Here is a 17,518-nt window from a genome sequence, read left to right as displayed (position 1 = left end):
TTTTTGCTAAGTCTTTACAATGGGAATCGATCAGCCCCCCTGCTCTGATGGAATCTGTTTTGTAAACATGCCGTGTTTTCGGATTAGGTCACCGATCCTTAACGTAACATGAAACTCCCTCCACTCCTCCCCTGCAATGTACCATAGCCCCTCTGGATCAGTGTGATCTTTGTTTCCCCATCACCTCACACAGTGGCCTTACTGATTTAATAATAATCCTTGCATTAGATCTAGCGGATTATCACATTGTTGAGACATCTCAAAGCACTTCACAGAATATATTGTATTTTGTGGGTGAAACACGACATCCAATTGAGCACAACAGTGTCCCACAAACAGTGGTGGATTAAGTGATCATTTTTTTTGGAGGGATCATTACCCCCGGAAAGCGATCCGCCAATCGACTAACAAACGGGTTTCTTCTTACTGCTAGGTAAACAGCAACAAAAACAAGAGTGTAGCGCCTTTCACGTCGGGAGGACGTCCCAAGGCGCTGAACAAAGGCATGTGGAGTAAGGAAACATGCCTAAGATTTCACCCCACCCGGGAATTGAACTTGGGTCCTCTTGCTTGCGAGCCATGTGCCCCAACCACTGCAATTTAGTGCTAGATTGCTTAATTGAGCAATCCAGCTGTTCATTCCCTCCTCTCAATCTAAAACTCATTGCACACAAAACGCTTATTAATGTCAGTTCACACTGCGGTAGCTTCTCCCACAAAGAGCTGGATACGCATCTACTTGAAACTTGTATTGGGACGAATATAGGATCAGGTGCTAAATAAATCACACAAATACTCCATGGGACACTTTTACATGCTCCAGGGATTGGGAGGGAAGAGCTCCAGTTTCAATAGTGGAGACATAGGGATGGAACACTTATTAACATTAGGCATTAACTAAGCAGAACTGAGTTAGTGGGTAAGGTGAAGCCTCCAATGGGGCAGCCAAGGTGTGTGGAGGAGTGGGCTTTCATATACTAAATGGCCTTTTCTCCTAAAGACCTTCCTTGATGATTGTGCTTATGCTGACTTCCCCCCTCCATCTCCCTCTGGCTCAGGGTCAGACTCCGCAACTGTTAAACACTCCAGACTCCGGGGTGAAGGGCGCTACATAAATGCAAATTGTTGCTGTTGTAATACTTTCCAGAATTAGCTAAGCAGGCTCCGACCCTCCAACAATCCATCTCTGGGATTGCCATTGTTTAGGAAAAATGGTTTGAATACTGTTAAGCATGGTGATGGGTTTCTCCATGTGTCAGACACTCAGCTGACCAAATAAAAATAATCCTTGCATTTGATATAGGACTTTTCGTGTCGGGAGGACATCTCAAAGCGCTTCACAGGATTCACTGTAAAGAGCAAGGTGTAAATTGTGTATTATGTAGGCAAATAGGTTATCCCTCCAGCAAGCAGTAGATCAGACATTCAGACCCTATCCCTAGTCCCATATCCCATCTCAAAACGCTTCACAGGATCTTACAGTAAAAGGCAGTGACGGCAGGTGAATGTGAGTACCAGATGACCTGAACTATCAGCTCCTATTGCACCTCTCCTCAACCCAGGACACTGAGTTCATTTGTTTTTTTAAAGTCTGCCAGGTATCTGATTTAGGGGTGAGTGAGCAATTATATTTGGCGGATTGTTGTCCAGAACACCAAGAGCAATTCCCATTCTCTTTTCGAATCCTGCCAACGTCCACCTAGACAGGCACATGGGACCTCGGTTAAACATTTCATCCAAAGGACGCCACTTCCATCAATGGAAGTACTGTATTTAAGAGTGTGAACTATATGAATTCCGAATTCCAACGTGAGACTTGAAACATGAAACTGAGTAAGGCAGACACGGATGTCTGGAATGGATCTCACCCTGCTCACTGAATCCCATAGAGTTTTGGTGCAGGTTGGCAAGAACCAAGGCTTGGGGATTCCAGATTGTGTGTCATGGTACGACTGGAATTTAGTTTGTTTTTGTAAACACCAACTAGCTTTCTGCTGCTTGTTCAGTTAGGACCATCCTACCTATTAGGGCTTTGGTTTACGGGATGATACAGGCACCAAGTGAGAAGAATCCCAGCCCGCAGTGACTGCTCTACTTCTCCAAGTCCTGCTGATGAGCCACGCTGGCTGATCTGTCATTAACAATGCCCTGGAGGTGCATTGTAAATCCCCTTCTGCTGCCCCAGCTGAGATCAGGTAACTCAGCCTAAGCCATGAAACCCTCCCGATCTGTACGGCTCAGCTGCTCACTGCACGAACTCACTGGACCATCGCAGGGAAGCCCCGAGGGGGATAACATTGCATGACTGACGGCTGCTTCGTTCACTGAATGGCACGTCATTCATCACCAGGGGACGGTCACCATGGCGATTTGAGCGTCTCCAGGCAACGGCGCTAAGTAGCTTGCCGTTGCCGGGATGGCAGACGACCCGCGGGTTGATCTTTGCTCGAGATTCATGAGCTGAATGCGATTCCTCACATCAACGTGAAAACCTGGATTAGATTTCACAATACCACTTTACTGGGCTACAATAAAAAAGGCGTGTAGTCTCAGAGGTCTCGAGCTGGGCTGGTGTGAAAAACCGATGGTGATCAGACTGATCAATCACTTTTAGGCCGGGATATCAATGGGCGTGTGTGGAGGAATGATGGTTATGTGATGTTTATTTGGTAAGATTGGGAAGAGAGAAAGTGAACGTACAGGAATCAATCACATGTTAAGACAGACAGTTGTGGTTGAGGTACTAGCATTTCTCTGACACCCTTCGAAATGCTCGCCCAGTTGATCCAGGGATTGAACAGCAATTATAATAATAAAAAATAAAAATAATCCTTGCATTTGATATAGCGCTTTTCTTCTAGACGTCTCAAAGCAGTTCACAGAATATAATGTAAAGTGAATTGACTAGATTTTTCTGGGCGAAACGCGGTGACCAGTTGCGCACAGCAGTGTCCCACAAACAGTCGTGGATTGAAGTGACCAATTTATTATTGTTTATTTTTCTTGAGGGATTATTATCAGACGTGTGGAGTAAGGAAACTTGCCCAAGGTTTCGCCCTGATAATCATAAATCCTTGCATTTAATATAGCACCTTTCGTGTCAGGAGGACATCTCAAAGCGTTTCATAAGATTCAGTGTGAAGTGCAAGGTGTAAATTGTGTGTTATGCAGGCAAACAGGTTATCAGACATTCAGAAGATCACAAGAGAAGTTTAGATGAAAAAGCCCTTCAATTCATGTGATCTCATCTTTCCACATGCCCACTCTATTGTCCTTCATCACAGCATCAAGCTGCTTGTTAAATACGTCTGCTTCAATCATCATTCCTGATGCCCTCCTCCAGTTGTCAGTTACCCTCTGGAAATAGGAGTCCTGTAGCTCAGCGGTTAGAGCACTCGCTTTGCAAGTGAGAGACCTGAGTTCAATTCCAGGCAGGTCAGGGCGAAACCTTGGGCAAGTTTCCTTACTCCACACGCCTAATAATAATCCCTCCAAAAACCAAAAACAATAATTAAATTGGTCATTTTCAATCTACTACTGTTTGTGGGACATTGCTGTGCGCAATTGGCTGCCGCGTTCGCCCACAAATATACAGTCAATTCACTTTACAGTGTGTTCTGTGAAGCGCTTTGGGACGTCCTCCCGACGTGAAAAGCGCTATATCAAATGCAAGGATTATTATAAATACTTCCTAGTGTCTCCTGATATTGCCGTTTTCAACCCTGAAAGCATGTTCTCTTGATCAATTGCCTTGGTGTAACCGAGAGTATTGTTCTGGGTTTACTTTCACAAACACACTTAAAATTTTATACACCTCTATAAATCCCCTCTGAAACAGAATGATAATTCTGTTTTAATGATAATTCTGTTGTAAACATAATGATAAGGGGTAATAATCCCTCCAGAAAGAATGTTCGTTCAATCCAAAACCATTTGTGGGGCACTGCTGTGCGCAATTGACTGCCGTGTTTCGCCCATAAAATATACATTCAATCTCCATTACAATATATTCTATGAAGCGCTTTGAGATGTCTCAATGACTTGATAAGGCACTATATCAAATGCAAGGATTATTATTATTAATGAACAAAAATGAAGAGACCTTGCTTGCCTAGCATTGGGGATCATCCCCATTGCTCTCCTCTGCACTGCTTCTAGGACTTGGTCAGCCCCCTTATGTTGTGGTGACCAGACTTGTATGCAATCTGACCAGGTATAGCTTGAGCTTGACATCTGAAGATCTGATCTCATCTAATTTAGCAGTATAGCCCAGCATTCCGTTTGCCTTGTTTATTTCTGCCTTTACATTGTTTTGACATGATGAGCGATGAGTCAATTATTGTTTTTTTAATTTAATTTTTCACTTTAATTTTTTTTCAATTAACACTCCTAGATCTGTTCCAGCAGTGGCCCGCTTGGGGAATTTTATCCCATCCATGGAGTTTCCATGCAATAATTTGCATTTAATTGAATTGACATTCGGTCCCCTTATCCTGAGCTGTGTGTGTTTGTGTCCTCAGCTGAAAAATGGAAAGATAGTGACAAATTCCAAGGTGAATTGTTTTGTATTAGTTCTAAAACTTCCTACACCACCACTGGCGTCGCCAGAGGCCAAATGATTGCGGCTTGAATGTCCGCATCTAGGATAAGGTATGGTAAAAAAATACAAAGACAAATTGACGTTGCCCCCCCCACCGGTTTTGTAGTGGGAGGGGGAGAGGAGAACATGTCCATCAAATATTAAGGCCACAGTACAACGTTTATAACTTGTGTAAAATTACCTGGCTGTTTGTGGGACATTGCTATGCGCAAAATGACTGCTTCTATCGCCTATAAAATAGTCAGTACACTTTACATAAGAACATAAGAATTAGGAGTAGGAGTAGGCCGTTCGGCCCTTCGTGCCTGCTCCGCCATTCAATAAGATCATGGCTGATCTTCTCACCTAACTCTGATTACCTGCCCTATCCCCATATCCCCTAATCCCTCTATTTTTCAAGAATCTATCAGTCTCAGCCTTGAAAATGTTCAAGGACTGAGCATCTACAGCCTTCTGGGGTAGTGAATTCCATAAGTTCACTACCCTCTGAGTGAAGAAATGTTTCCTCAACTCTGTTCTAAGAGGCTGACCCTTAATTTTAAGACTGTGACCCCTGGTTATAGATTCTCCTACCAGGGGAAACAGTCCCTCAGTGTCTACTTTATCAGCCCTTTAAGAATCTTATAAGTTTCAATAAGATCCCCCTAATTCTTCTGTACTCTAGAGAATACAGCCCTAGTTTATTCAGCCTATCCTCATAGGTCAGTCCCCTCATCCCAGGAACTAACCGAGTGAATCTACGCTGCACCCCCTCTAGGGCAAGTATGTCCTTTTTTAAATAAGGAGACCAAAACTGCACACAATACTCTAGGTGCGGTCTCACCAAAGCCCTATACAGTTGCAGCAAGACTTCCCTACTCTTATATTCTAAACCTTTCGAAATGAACGCTAACATGCCGTTCGCCTTCTTAGTTGCTTGCTGCACCTGCAAACTAACTTTTTGGGACTGGTGTACAAGGACACCCAAATCCCTTTGAATACTAACACTATCTAACTTCTCCCCTTCCAGAAAATAATCTGTTCTTTTATTCTTGCTACCTAGGTGAATAATTTCACACTTGCTAACATTGAATTCCATCTGCCACCTACTTGCCCACTCCCCGAGCCTATCTATATCTTGTTGCAATCTTTTTGCATCATCCTGAGAGCTCACTCTGCTACCTAGTTTAGTATCATCCGCGAATTTAGACACATTACATTCAATGTCCTCGTCCAGATCATTGATGTAAATGGTAAATAGCTGAGGCCCAAGCACTGATCCTTGTGGCACTCCACTAGTTACATCCTGCCAATTCGAGAATGATCCGTTTATCACTACTCTCTGCTTTCTACCCGATAGCCACTCTTCTATCCATGTTAATATTTTCCCATTAATCCCGTGGGCCTTGATCTTGAGTAACAGCCTTTTGTGTGGCACCTTGTCAAATGCCTTCCTAAAATCCAAATATACCACATCTACTGGTTCCCCCTTATCCAACCTGCTGGATACATCCTCAAAAAATTCTAAAAGGTTAGTCAAGCATGACTTCCCTTTTGTAAAGCCATGTTGACTCTGCCTAATCTTTTTATGGTCTTCCAGGTATCCCATAACTACGTCTTTTATTAAGGACTCAAGAATTTTCCCTACAACTGACGTCAAACTAACTGGTCTATAGTTTTCCCTATTTTCTCTCCCACCCTTCTTAAATAGTGGAGTTACGTTTGCAATCTTCCAATCAATGGGAACTTTTCCAGTATCCACAGACTTTTGGAAGATTATAGACATGCCATCCACTATCTCAGTAGCCACCTCCTTTAAAACTCTCGGATGCAGGCCATCCGGTCCAGGGGATTTATCGGTTTTAAGACCCGACAATTTACCTAGAACCATCTCTTTACTAATGTTAATCTCCCTAAGTTGCTCGCTAACATTGTCTTCTTGGTCCTCTATTTTTGGTATGTTTCCAGTGTCTTCTACGGTGAAGACTGTAGAAAAATACTTGTTTAATGACTCTGCCATGTCTTTGTCCCCTATTATAATTCCTCCGGTCTCTGCCTGTAATGGACCCACATTCACCCTCGCTAGCCTTTTCCTCTTTATATATTTGTAAAAACTCTTGGAGTCTGTTTTTATGTTCTTTGCTAGTTTGCCCTCGTAATCTATTTTCTCCCTCTTGATCAATTTTTTGGTCCTCCTCTGTTGTTCCCTAAAGTTCTCCCAATCCTCGGGTTTACTACTCATCTTCGCTGTTTTATAGGCTTTTTCTTTTGATTTGATACTTTCCCTAACTGCTCTAGTTAGCCATGGCTGCACCACCTTTCCCATGGCATTCTTATTCCTCAAAGGAATATGTGCTCGTTGGGAATTTTGCACTATCTCCTTGAATGTCTGCCATTGCTGGTCTACCGTCAAATCTTTAAGTTTAGTCTCCCAGTTTATTCTGGCTAAATCCTCTCTCATACCAGCAAAGTTGGCTCGATTTAAATTGAAGACTTTTGCTTCAGACTTAACTACTTCCCTCTCTAACTTAACGCTAAATTCCATCATATTATGATCGCTTTGCCCTAGAGGAGCCTTAAGTTCCAGTTTCATTACACAAAACAAGGTCTAATATGGCTTGTTCCCTGGTCGGCTCCTCAGCATATTGATCTAGAAAATTATCTCTAATACATTCTATAAACTCCTCTTCTATGTTACCTTTCCCAATTTGGTTGTCCCAGTCTATGTGCAGGTTAAAATCACCCACAATTAGTGTCTTTCCTTTGCTACATGCTCCACTAATCTCTTGATTTATACCTTGAGCGATACTTTGACCACTGTTTGGGGGTCTATAAACTACTCCCACTATAGTTTTCTGCCCCTTGAAGTTACGTATCTCTACCCATACTGACTCTACATCTTGCTTTTCAGATTTAAAATCTTTCCTCTCTACTGTTTTTATCCCATCCTTTATTAGCAGGGCCACTCCCCCTCCTCGTTTACCACATCGCCTATCTTTCCTATATACCACGTAGCCGGGAATATTCAGTTCCCATCCCTGATCACCCTGTAACCATGTCTCGGTGATGGCTACTAGATCATACCGGTTTGTCTCTATTTGTGCAACTAATTCATCTATCTTGTTACGAATGCTTCGTGCATTCAGATATAGCACCTTAATTCTGACTTCTGGCTATTAACCCTATTCACCAGCACTCTATCACTGTACTTCCTTTCCCTGCTTGACACACTTTGCTCTTCTCCCTTGTTAATCTGCTCTCTTGCTTTTGTTGATCTCAAGTTTAACTGTGGTGGACTATACTTTACTATGTTTTTACCTCCCCCCCCCCCTTAGCAATTTAGAGCCCTTTCTACCTCCCTATTTATTCGCGTAGCCAGGACATTTGTCCCAGCCCTATTTAGGTGGAGCCCATTCCTTTGGAAAAGCTCCCATCTTCCCCAATACTCGTGCCAGTGGCCCATGAATTGGAATTACATTAAAGAAATGAAAGGCTTGTCTTATTCCCCTCTTACAAAAGATTCTGATAAAGATTCTGATTCAAAGTCCTAGCTGAAGCTTTGCACTTCCTAATAATCCTCTGTGTAAAATATGCACGATTCGCTGTGCTGTAAACAGTCTGTGATCTGATGGGAAATATTATACAGGAAAAATTTCATGTTTTATTTGCTCAAGAACATCACAACATGCTTGGAAGACAGAAAAATAAAATTAATGAAGCTCAGGGGGATTTTTTTTAATGAATAAGGCAGTTACTGCCTCTGCTCTCTCTCTCCTTTATTGATCCAATTAATGTTCATGTAATAAAAGCAAATGAAATTCTGGACATTATGTGCCCAGGGTTTTGATTATTTCAGGGCTTAAATTCAGCATTTGAATGTTGAATCATCCACCGCACCTGGGGAGTGATGACGCAGAACAGTAATCTGACAGGAAGCCACAAAAATCTTTTCCCTCGGAACAGCTGTCAAAACTGTGAAAGTGAAATGGGATTCAGTGCTCTGTTTCATTACCGCAATTAAGAGCTGATTCTTACCCAGGGGTAAAGATTGGAGCAGATTGCCGGGAAAGGTAGTTGAGACCAGGACGCTGCACTCATTAAATGATAATCCTTGCATTTGCTGTTGCCTTTCACGTCATGAGGCCGTCTCAAAGCACTTTACAGGATCCTTTGTAAGGTGCAGCTACTATTTGAATGTTGAATCATCTACTGCACACAGGGAGTGTATTTTTCAGGCAGAAACAGCAGTCAATTTGCACACAGCAATGTCCCACAAACAGCCATGAAGTGAATGACCAATTATATTTGTTGGCCATGACATCGGGAGAAACTCCCTTCTCTTTCGGAATAGATCTGTGGGATCTTTAATGTCCATCTCTATAGGCAGACTTGGTTTAAAGTCTCATTCTGACAACACAGCACTCCCTCATCACTGCACAGGACTCTGACGGCTTGCCTTTCTGAACCAAAGGCAAGCATGCTACCAACTGCACCAAACTGAAACCTTAGTACACTGTATGTGAAACCTGATCTGTTGGTGGAGCTTCATCTCATTATCACAATAGTAATCCTCACGTTTGATATGGAGCCTTTCATGACAAGACATTGTCTCAGAGTACGTCACAGGATATACTGTAAAGTAGTGATCATATTTTGTAGGCCAACAATGTAGACATGACATTGGCTATTTTTTAATTGGGGGAGAGGTAGAGTACCATTTTACCCTCTTATTGGCTTGATGGTGCACCTGCCATTCGTTACCTGTAGTGCCTTGTGTCGCGAATGGGTCGGTCGCTGGCCAGCTTGTCACTCTCCTGCTGGTTGAAGGCATGATTCCCATAGGGATCGGCGCCAGGATTGAGTTGCTTCCTGGCCAGATAAGCCTGCTCGTCAAATGCCTTTAACTTGTGGTCGTCCAGCCACGGTGCCTTTGTTACCTACAGAAGAGTCAAAAGAGAAAGGTCAAGCGATCTAGGGAAACGGGGGGGTGTAGGCTCAGGGACAGTGCCATGTGAGTTAGATAATATTATAGCAGCTATAACAACAAAAAAAGCGCTTCACAGGGAATTACTGTCAAGTGTTGATATTGTTTAACTGTTGCAATCAATTTGTGCTTAGCATTGTCCCACAAGCAGCCGTGAAGTTAATGACCAATTTATCTGGAGAATTATTGGCCAACAAAGCACACATCACTGATGGGCGCTCCCCCCAGTACTGAATTGGAGTGTCAGCCGAGACTGTGAGCTCAAACTCCCGACAATTTTAGTCAGGCATTCAACAAATTTGTTGTCCGGTTTAATAATAAAAAGAACAAAATAACGCTCAGGAGAGACAGACTGATTCCAGTTCACTGATCAAAAAACAGCCTTCCGACAACAACACCCTGCATTTATATCTCGTCCTGCATGTAGGGCAATGTCTCAGAACGCTTCATGGAGTAATATTGGATGCCAAGCAAGGGTGGGGGGGTGTTAAAGAGGTAGGCAATTAAGCAGGATATAAAAACAGATAGAGAGGGGAGGTGAGGCGCAGTGGTGGAGGGAGAGTTCAAAAGGGTGAAGTTGCTGAAGGCTTGGTTACCAATGGTGAGACAGAGATCTAAGTTTTCCTGATGGATAGGCTCTGACCCTTGCCCCATTACTGTGTGTTGAGGAGGGTGGGTGGCTAAATGCAACAACAACGAGGCAAACGCCAGTCAGCACAAAGTAGACCTCATTTTGTCTTGGGCAAAATAAACAGTTGCTGGAGGTACAGCTGAGCTGCTCTCTGTGCTTGCCCAGAGACATGGATCCAATGTTGCTCAGATCCATCAATCACAGGACTGTGTGCAGCTTAAAGCATGTAATACTAACTGACGCACATCTTAGTCTTACATGGTGGGGCCTGTGCATTCATTCCGTGCATAAAGTCAAGTCTAGTTCAGATTTATTGTCTGTCCTTGGCATATTTTGGCTTGTAATATCCTCTCCCACACGGCTCCGTGACCCTATCACCCCCATCCTTGCCCAACTCCACTGGCTTCCCATCACACAGAGGATACAGTTCAAGATCCTGGTTTTCACCTTCAAAGCCTTCCACAGTCTTGCTCCCCGCTACCTCTCCGACCTCCTAACCCCCTACCAGAGCCAGCCGAGCAGAGGCAGTGGGTGGTGGAGTGGGGAGAAAGCAGGTCAGAGAGGTAGGCAGGTGCCAGGCCGTGAAAGGATTTGTAGACGTGTGAGAGGATCTTGAATCGATCCGTTCTGTGGTAGAGAGCCAGTAGAGCCTGGCGTATACTCGTGTGTTGGGGATACAGAGGTCAGTGTGAGAATATAGGCGGCGGGGTTCTGTAACAGTTGTAGTTTGTGGGTAATGGAGCTCGGGAGATCGGCGAGGAAGGCTTTGGAGTGGTCAAGGCGAGGGGTGACGGGAGTATGGATGAGAATGTCGGCTGCTTTGGGGGTGAGGTTAAAATGCCTTGGAAGATATCTCCCTCAATCTCGGCTGTTTTGAGAGTGGGCAGGTACCCAAAACGATATAACTGAGTCCTTTATTTTCAAAACTGTTTCCAGAGCATCAATAAAACAGTTAAACCTCTTGTAAATTTCAGTAATTGCACAAATCATTTTGTTTTTGAAACCAATGCTATATTTTCTTGCATAAGCGCATCGTAAATATGTCAAATTTTCCTCTCTCGCTGATCGTTTTTCCTCAGCATCCTGGACACTTTCCTGTCTGAGTTCCACCACCCATTTCACTCTCCCACACAGTGAGCGCATCACCAGACAAACATATCTCCCGCTATTAGAAACGACTCAATTCACTGAAATAAGAGAGAGAAGCTTTGCAAGAGGCTAGGGTTGTGTATCGCAATCTATAAACAATAACAAAGACACAGATCAGGTACTACATTGTGAACAAATCCGAATTATAATCATCCCTGCATTTCATATAGTGCCTACAGCGCTTCACAGAATTTTCTGCAAATTGTAGTTTCTGTGCATTTTGCAGGTGAATGCCGCAGCCAATGTGCACAAGCAATTTCCCACAAACAGCCTTTTGTCTGGATGATTGTTGGCAAGGGCACCAGGAGAAACTCTCTTCTCTTTTCAAGTAGTATTATGAGCTCTTTAGTGTCCACCTGAACAAGCAGACCCGACCACAATTTAACTTCAGTAGGACGCCACTGCATTGGAGTGTTAAATAGCTCAATGTCCCAACAACAACAAATTACAAATGAAAACAGTAGTCGCTGGGAACACTCAGTAGATCAGGCAACTGAGTGTTCCCAGCAACTTCTGTTTTTATTTCAGATTTCCAGCATCTGCAATATTTTGCCTTTTTTTTAACAGATTACATTTGCATAGCGACTTTCACTTCGAGAGGACATAGAGCTTGAACCTGCAACCTCCTGACTCAGTGACGAGAGCCCTACCAACTGAGCTAAGATGACACCAGAGCTCCATTGTTCCCCTTTTCAAGCGCATTTTTAGACCAAGGTCCTATTTCCTTTGTGATTGAGGTGAATGTTAAGAGATCTACTGCTACAAATGTAAAGAAAGGTGTGCTTATTGGTTTGGAATCCTATAGCATATTGGTTAGAGCTCTCGCCTCGCAAACGAGAGAACCTGGTTTTGATTCCCGGCTGGGGTGAAACCTTAAGCAAGTTTTCTTACTCCACACACGTCTGCTTACCTAGCAGTATGTTGTTAGTCGATTGGCAGATCGCTTTCCGGGAGTAATAATCCCTTAAAAAAATGTGGTCTCTCAATTCTCGACTGTTTGTGGGACACTTTGTGCACAATTGGCTGCCACATTTCGCGCACAAAATATACAGTCAATTCAGTTTACAGTATATTCTGTAAAGCGCTTTGAGACGTCTCAACGATGTGATAAGGCGCTGTATCAAAAATGCAAGAATTATTATTGCATCCCTCCCACATCCAAATTCCCTCAAAAAAAACTCAGATTGCTTGTGTCACTGTCCCTTGGAACATTCTCTACCACTGTATCTCTTTTAAACGTCCCTATTGATTCCTGGGGCAGTACATTCGACATGTTCACAACCCCCTGTGTAAAGAAATGCTCACTGACCTCCTTTCTCAGTTTCTGTCTCCCTGGCTTATTGTGGCCTGACTCAATGCTTTCTGTAGCCTCAGAGGGAAATTCTTTCAGCAGCAGCTTCCTCAACACTAAAGCTTAGTCACTGCATTTGTTATGTAAAGTTGTTGCAAAGAGACGTGACCGGCATGGTCAGAGAAATGATTAAAACTGCAGAGAAATGTGCTGAAGTAAACACATCAGAGTAGTTTCTGTCCACCTTTCCTCTAGCCCAGGATGTACCAGTCGAGAGGTGATCCCAGAATCAGTATTCCAGTTCCTGAGTCATGGGTCTGCAGTACTCCCAGGTATTGTTGATAGTACTACCACTATGAAGCGCTCTGAGACATTATCCGATGTGACAGGCACAATATGTACTGTTATTGTTGATGAGGGACCAGTCCACCTGGCCTGTCAACAGGACTTGGAGCAGCAGACCAGTTTCTGTAAGCTTTGATTCTTCCAACTCGGCTCCTGTTAACCCTGCAAGCTAAAGCCCACATGAGTAGGGTAGACCTAAATGGACAAAAAGCAGGAAGCTAGCCAAAGAGTTCACAATGGCAAGCTGCATGGTTTTACCTGGTTGAATTCTAGCAGTACCCCAAAGTACACTCTGGGGTTTCAAACCTTGGGTCTTGTCAACCTACCAACATTATACTTTCCAGGATTATGCGAGCGTACTACGACCCTCTGGGGAGACAGTGTGCAGTCCAACCCACACAAGCAGAAATTTCCATACATGTATGAAACTCAGATTGGATACTCGTTTAGCATAGCAATGGGTTTCTGCCCATGTCAGACAAAAAGGAATGGAACTGAACTTCAAATTACAGGTGACTCCAACCTTCAACAAAGCTTATATGAACTGACTAGATATGAACAGCTACGATCAGTATCAGCAGATTTTCTGCGTAACAGATGCCAGGATTATTATTGCCTACGTTGCAATAAGACCTTTGTCCAATTATTTTTTCTTCGAACCAAAAGATCCAGGAAACTATTACAGATGCAGAGAAGCACAAGCAGCCAGACAGTATGTGTTGATGCTTCATTCAAAAAACAACTTCTGGGCACTTAACCAGCATTACTGATGTAACCCACTGTAACAGTTTCCATAGCACACATGTATTCTCTAATTAATAATAATAATCCTTGCATTTGATATAGTGGCTTATTATGTCGCTGAGATGTCTCAAAGCATTTCACAGAATATACTGTAAAGTAGATTGACTGTGTTTTTTGTTGGCAAAAAGCACTGCAGTGTCCCACGAACAGTCTTGGATTGACTTTTATTTTCCAGGGATTATTACCCCCACAAAGTGATCCGCCAATCAATCAGGTTGCTACTTACTGCTAGGTAAACAGACGTATGTGGCGTAAGGAAACTTGCCTAATGTTTTTCCCCAGCTGGGAATTGAACCCAGGTCCTCTTGCTTGCGAGGCAAGTGCTCTAACCAATACGCTTCAAGATTCCACTTACTCTATGGAATTCTGGTCCTGGTGCTACAGACAGTCCCATCATAGAGTAAAGCATCAGCCCTGCAGCTATGATGTTGGATAATTACGCACTGACTTTACACAACAGATGCAAGTGTGCCCTGATTTTCTACCCTGTACACTGCGGGATTATGCCCCAATACACTGAAAGCTACTCCAACTGCAAACACCAAATACACTCACACTCTACAGGTTGTGGGTTCAAGCCCCACATCAGGGCTTTGAGCTCATGAATTCCTGGGGGGGGTGCTGCACTGACAGAGATGCCATCATTCTGGTGAGATGGTCGGGGGATTAAAGAATTTACAGCAATATTTGAAGAAGGCGTTTGCCCGGTGTCCTGGCCATCAATCCCCTAAATACAGTAGTCATTCACTTTCTGGCTGTTTGTGGGACGTTGCTGTGTGTGAATTTGCTGCTGTGTTTGCCTAAAAAGTACACAGTCACTACAATACAATAATTACATTTGTATTGCGCCTTTAACGTCGGAGGACATCCTAACGCCCTCCTGACATGAAAGACACTATATCAAATGCAAGGATTATTATTATTTTTTCTATATCTGAATTACTAAATTTAAACTGCTTATTAGATCCCGTTGACTGACACTATCCAAAACGCCGATCGATGGTGAAAGGAGTAATGAGGCTTAGGGCTTGTTTGTAAAACAAGTTCGTAAAATGAAGATAAAAATCAGTCAGGAATCTGGAATAACAAATACATTAGAACAGAATGTTATTCTGTGTTGGCTCACATTGTCTTGGGGGACATTTTTTTGTGTGGAAAATCTGCTTTGAGATGAAAATGGGAGAAAATGGGATGATTCCAAATCCTGGCCCTAAATCTTACCAACATGATTTCTGGACAGAAATGCCTTCAGAAAGCCAGTCCTTTTTGGCCCAAGAGATTCATCCATCATTTAGGAATAAAAGCGAGAGTTTCTTTATCGAAGACAGATGGGAATACTTCACTGTCATATGTTTTGGTCTTATTAACAATATATAAAAATTGCTGTTACAAAATCATTTTCGTCAGGGCTTCAGGGTTCTCCACTGGGCTGAGGTTTAATGAAAACCATTAAAAAAGCATAAGGCAGTATACTTTGACCTGTCTTTAGTTAAAGCCTCTTTCTCCTTGCACGTTGATTCCTGAGTTTCAGGAATAAATACAGCCACTACACTTTCAGTAAATCCTACGAAGCACTTTGAGACGTCCTCCCAATGTAAAATATCAAACGTAAGGACTATTGTTGTTATTGTTATCCCTACTCCAACTACTTGCTCCAATACCATTTCACTGTTCTTTCCCTATAACATTTCATTGTTCTAATCTACTGTTACAATTATTATTGTGTCTATTCCACATTCAACTGACATGCCTGTTAACGCTGAGTACTGCCTCCACTGCTCTGGGCTTGAAACCCAATGGGAACCTATAAAGTGTGCATTTTAAAATGGACAGAAAGACCCAATGCAGCCGAGTGAGAGAGAGAGAAAGAGACACAGAAGTTATAAGAGGAAAACAGAGGGAGATGGGACAGTGATAAATGGGAGAACAAGACTTGATGGAAACAAGTGAGAGAGAACTTGAGAAGCTAAATCTTTGAACTTCGCAACAAAACCAAATTGCATTTACTGTATACAGCAGCTTTCACGTCGGGAGGATGTCCCGCCTAGAACGAGACAGCTGTGGGGCCAGATGAGTACAGCTGGTAAACTCTAAATGGAAACAGTTGTAATTTATATCTTAGGTAGTATCTGGACCACTTTTTAATGCATAGAAGTTTTTTTATTATTCGCTTAAAAATAGAACTGGAAAAGATAAGGTGTGACTACTAAGGCTCTGGGGTTACTTTCCAGCAGCCGGATTGTGCTGAAATGTCGGGGTCTTGATGGAGTGTTTGTGCTGGGCTCGAGTCTTGAGTAGGCGGATGGTGAAAATATTCTTGTGGGGGTGGGGGGGGTCTGAGCTGAGACGCATTCTCCTCATACATCCAGAACTCGCTTTGCTGATGTCTGCCAGTGTGTGTGTCTCTTGTGTGTGTGCTCTGGCACGGCATCCAACTCCCACTTTACTCAACATACTGACTGTTACGCCTGCTTTACTTCATGTCTCGTAACACCCCTCACCAGCTGCAACATCCCATTAGCTGGAGAAAAGCTGGATTTGGGGTGGGGGAGGGCTGGTGTCCAGTGTCCTGGTTTCAACCACCCTTTCTAGCAGCCTATTCCAGGTAATTGCTCTCGGGTAAAGAAATATTTACCCCCATCTGCCCTAAAATTGCCTTTTGCAACTCTAAACCCGCGTCCTCTTGTTCTGTCGAGTGCATCCCAAAGTATAAAACTATATACACCTCTATAAAATCTGACATGTCTCCTTTCATGATTGAAGAGGCTTAGCTTCATCCCTCTAACACTGGAAGATCGACCTGGTTATTCCCCTCTGTACTACCTCTAGAACTTGGACAGTCCTCCCCCCAATGTCACAGTGACCAGAACTGTATGCAACGATACCCTCCCAATCCTGGACAATCTCCCAGGAAAACAGAGCCAGTTGTCTAGCTCCTTCTTTGCCTACAGTTAATAAAACGTTCTGAGTTAAAAACAGGCTGAGGAGGAGTTAATGAGTGATGATCGAACAGAGAAAGGCTGCCTTCATCAAATGACTCCAGCCTGACTTCATAAACGCTTCTAAATAGAAGTGCATCACCTCTTCTCAAGGATCCGTTCAAATTTTCAAGACTGAGGTGGATAGATTTTTGCTATGTAAGGGTATCAAGGGATATGTGATGAAGGCAGGTAATTGGAATTGAGGTACCGATCAGCCATGATCTAATAGAATAGCAGAACAGGCTCAAGGGTCTGAATGACTTACTCCTGTGTTTATATGTTCCTATCTTCCTATCTTACATGATGCTAATGCAGGTTCTAGGAGTGGGACACCATGGGGAAAAGGATTGGGAACGGAGAAGGAGCGTTGACTTGGGTGAACTGCCCAATGAGGTGGCTCTCCCACTCTGTGTGCTCGCAAGTCTCTGTTACACCTGTTCCCCCAACCCTTAATGCAGAGCCTCTCACTCTGGTAGTGAGGGAATTGGAAAATGAGTCAGGGGCTACTCCCAGCCTTGCTCACACTCAGCAATGGTTCCATTTGCCACTGATTCTCCACTATCTCTGTCTTTGATTTCTTCCTTTGACTGCAGCCCAAAGCCTAAGACTAGGTGGGATTCCAGTCCCAGGTGCTTTGAGTCAGCTGCAGGCAGTCTGCGTTATGTTCTTTTGCTAACACACTCATTATTGGGGAGACTGGCAGCAGCTGGTAATAAAGCTGGCAGATGAAGAGACTGATCAAAGTAGTGTCAGG

At 43.4% G+C, this 17,518-nt stretch overlaps 1 protein-coding gene across 2 annotated transcripts in view; it reads right to left on the bottom strand.

Moving 5' to 3' along the window:
- The window catches only part of galnt16 (UDP-N-acetyl-alpha-D-galactosamine:polypeptide N-acetylgalactosaminyltransferase 16), a 60,181-nt gene that overhangs the window by 26,444 nt on the left and 16,219 nt on the right, over positions 1–17,518 (bottom strand). For both annotated transcript variants that reach the window (XR_006085299.1, XM_007893219.2), the window contains exon 2: positions 9,341–9,516. Coding sequence is in view for 1 of the 2 variants with exons in the window: in XM_007893219.2 (XP_007891410.1) it covers positions 9,341–9,516 (176 nt within the window). In the remaining variant the exon portion in view is untranslated. The remainder of the gene's footprint in view (positions 1–9,340; positions 9,517–17,518) is intronic.

Source organism: Callorhinchus milii, unplaced genomic scaffold (genome assembly GCF_018977255.1).
Source record: "Callorhinchus milii isolate IMCB2004 unplaced genomic scaffold, IMCB_Cmil_1.0 Scaffold9, whole genome shotgun sequence".
Taxonomy (NCBI): Eukaryota; Metazoa; Chordata; class Chondrichthyes; order Chimaeriformes; family Callorhinchidae; genus Callorhinchus; species Callorhinchus milii.
The sequence above is the reverse complement of the archived record's forward strand: the minus strand, read 5'-3'. Positions and strand labels throughout refer to the sequence as shown.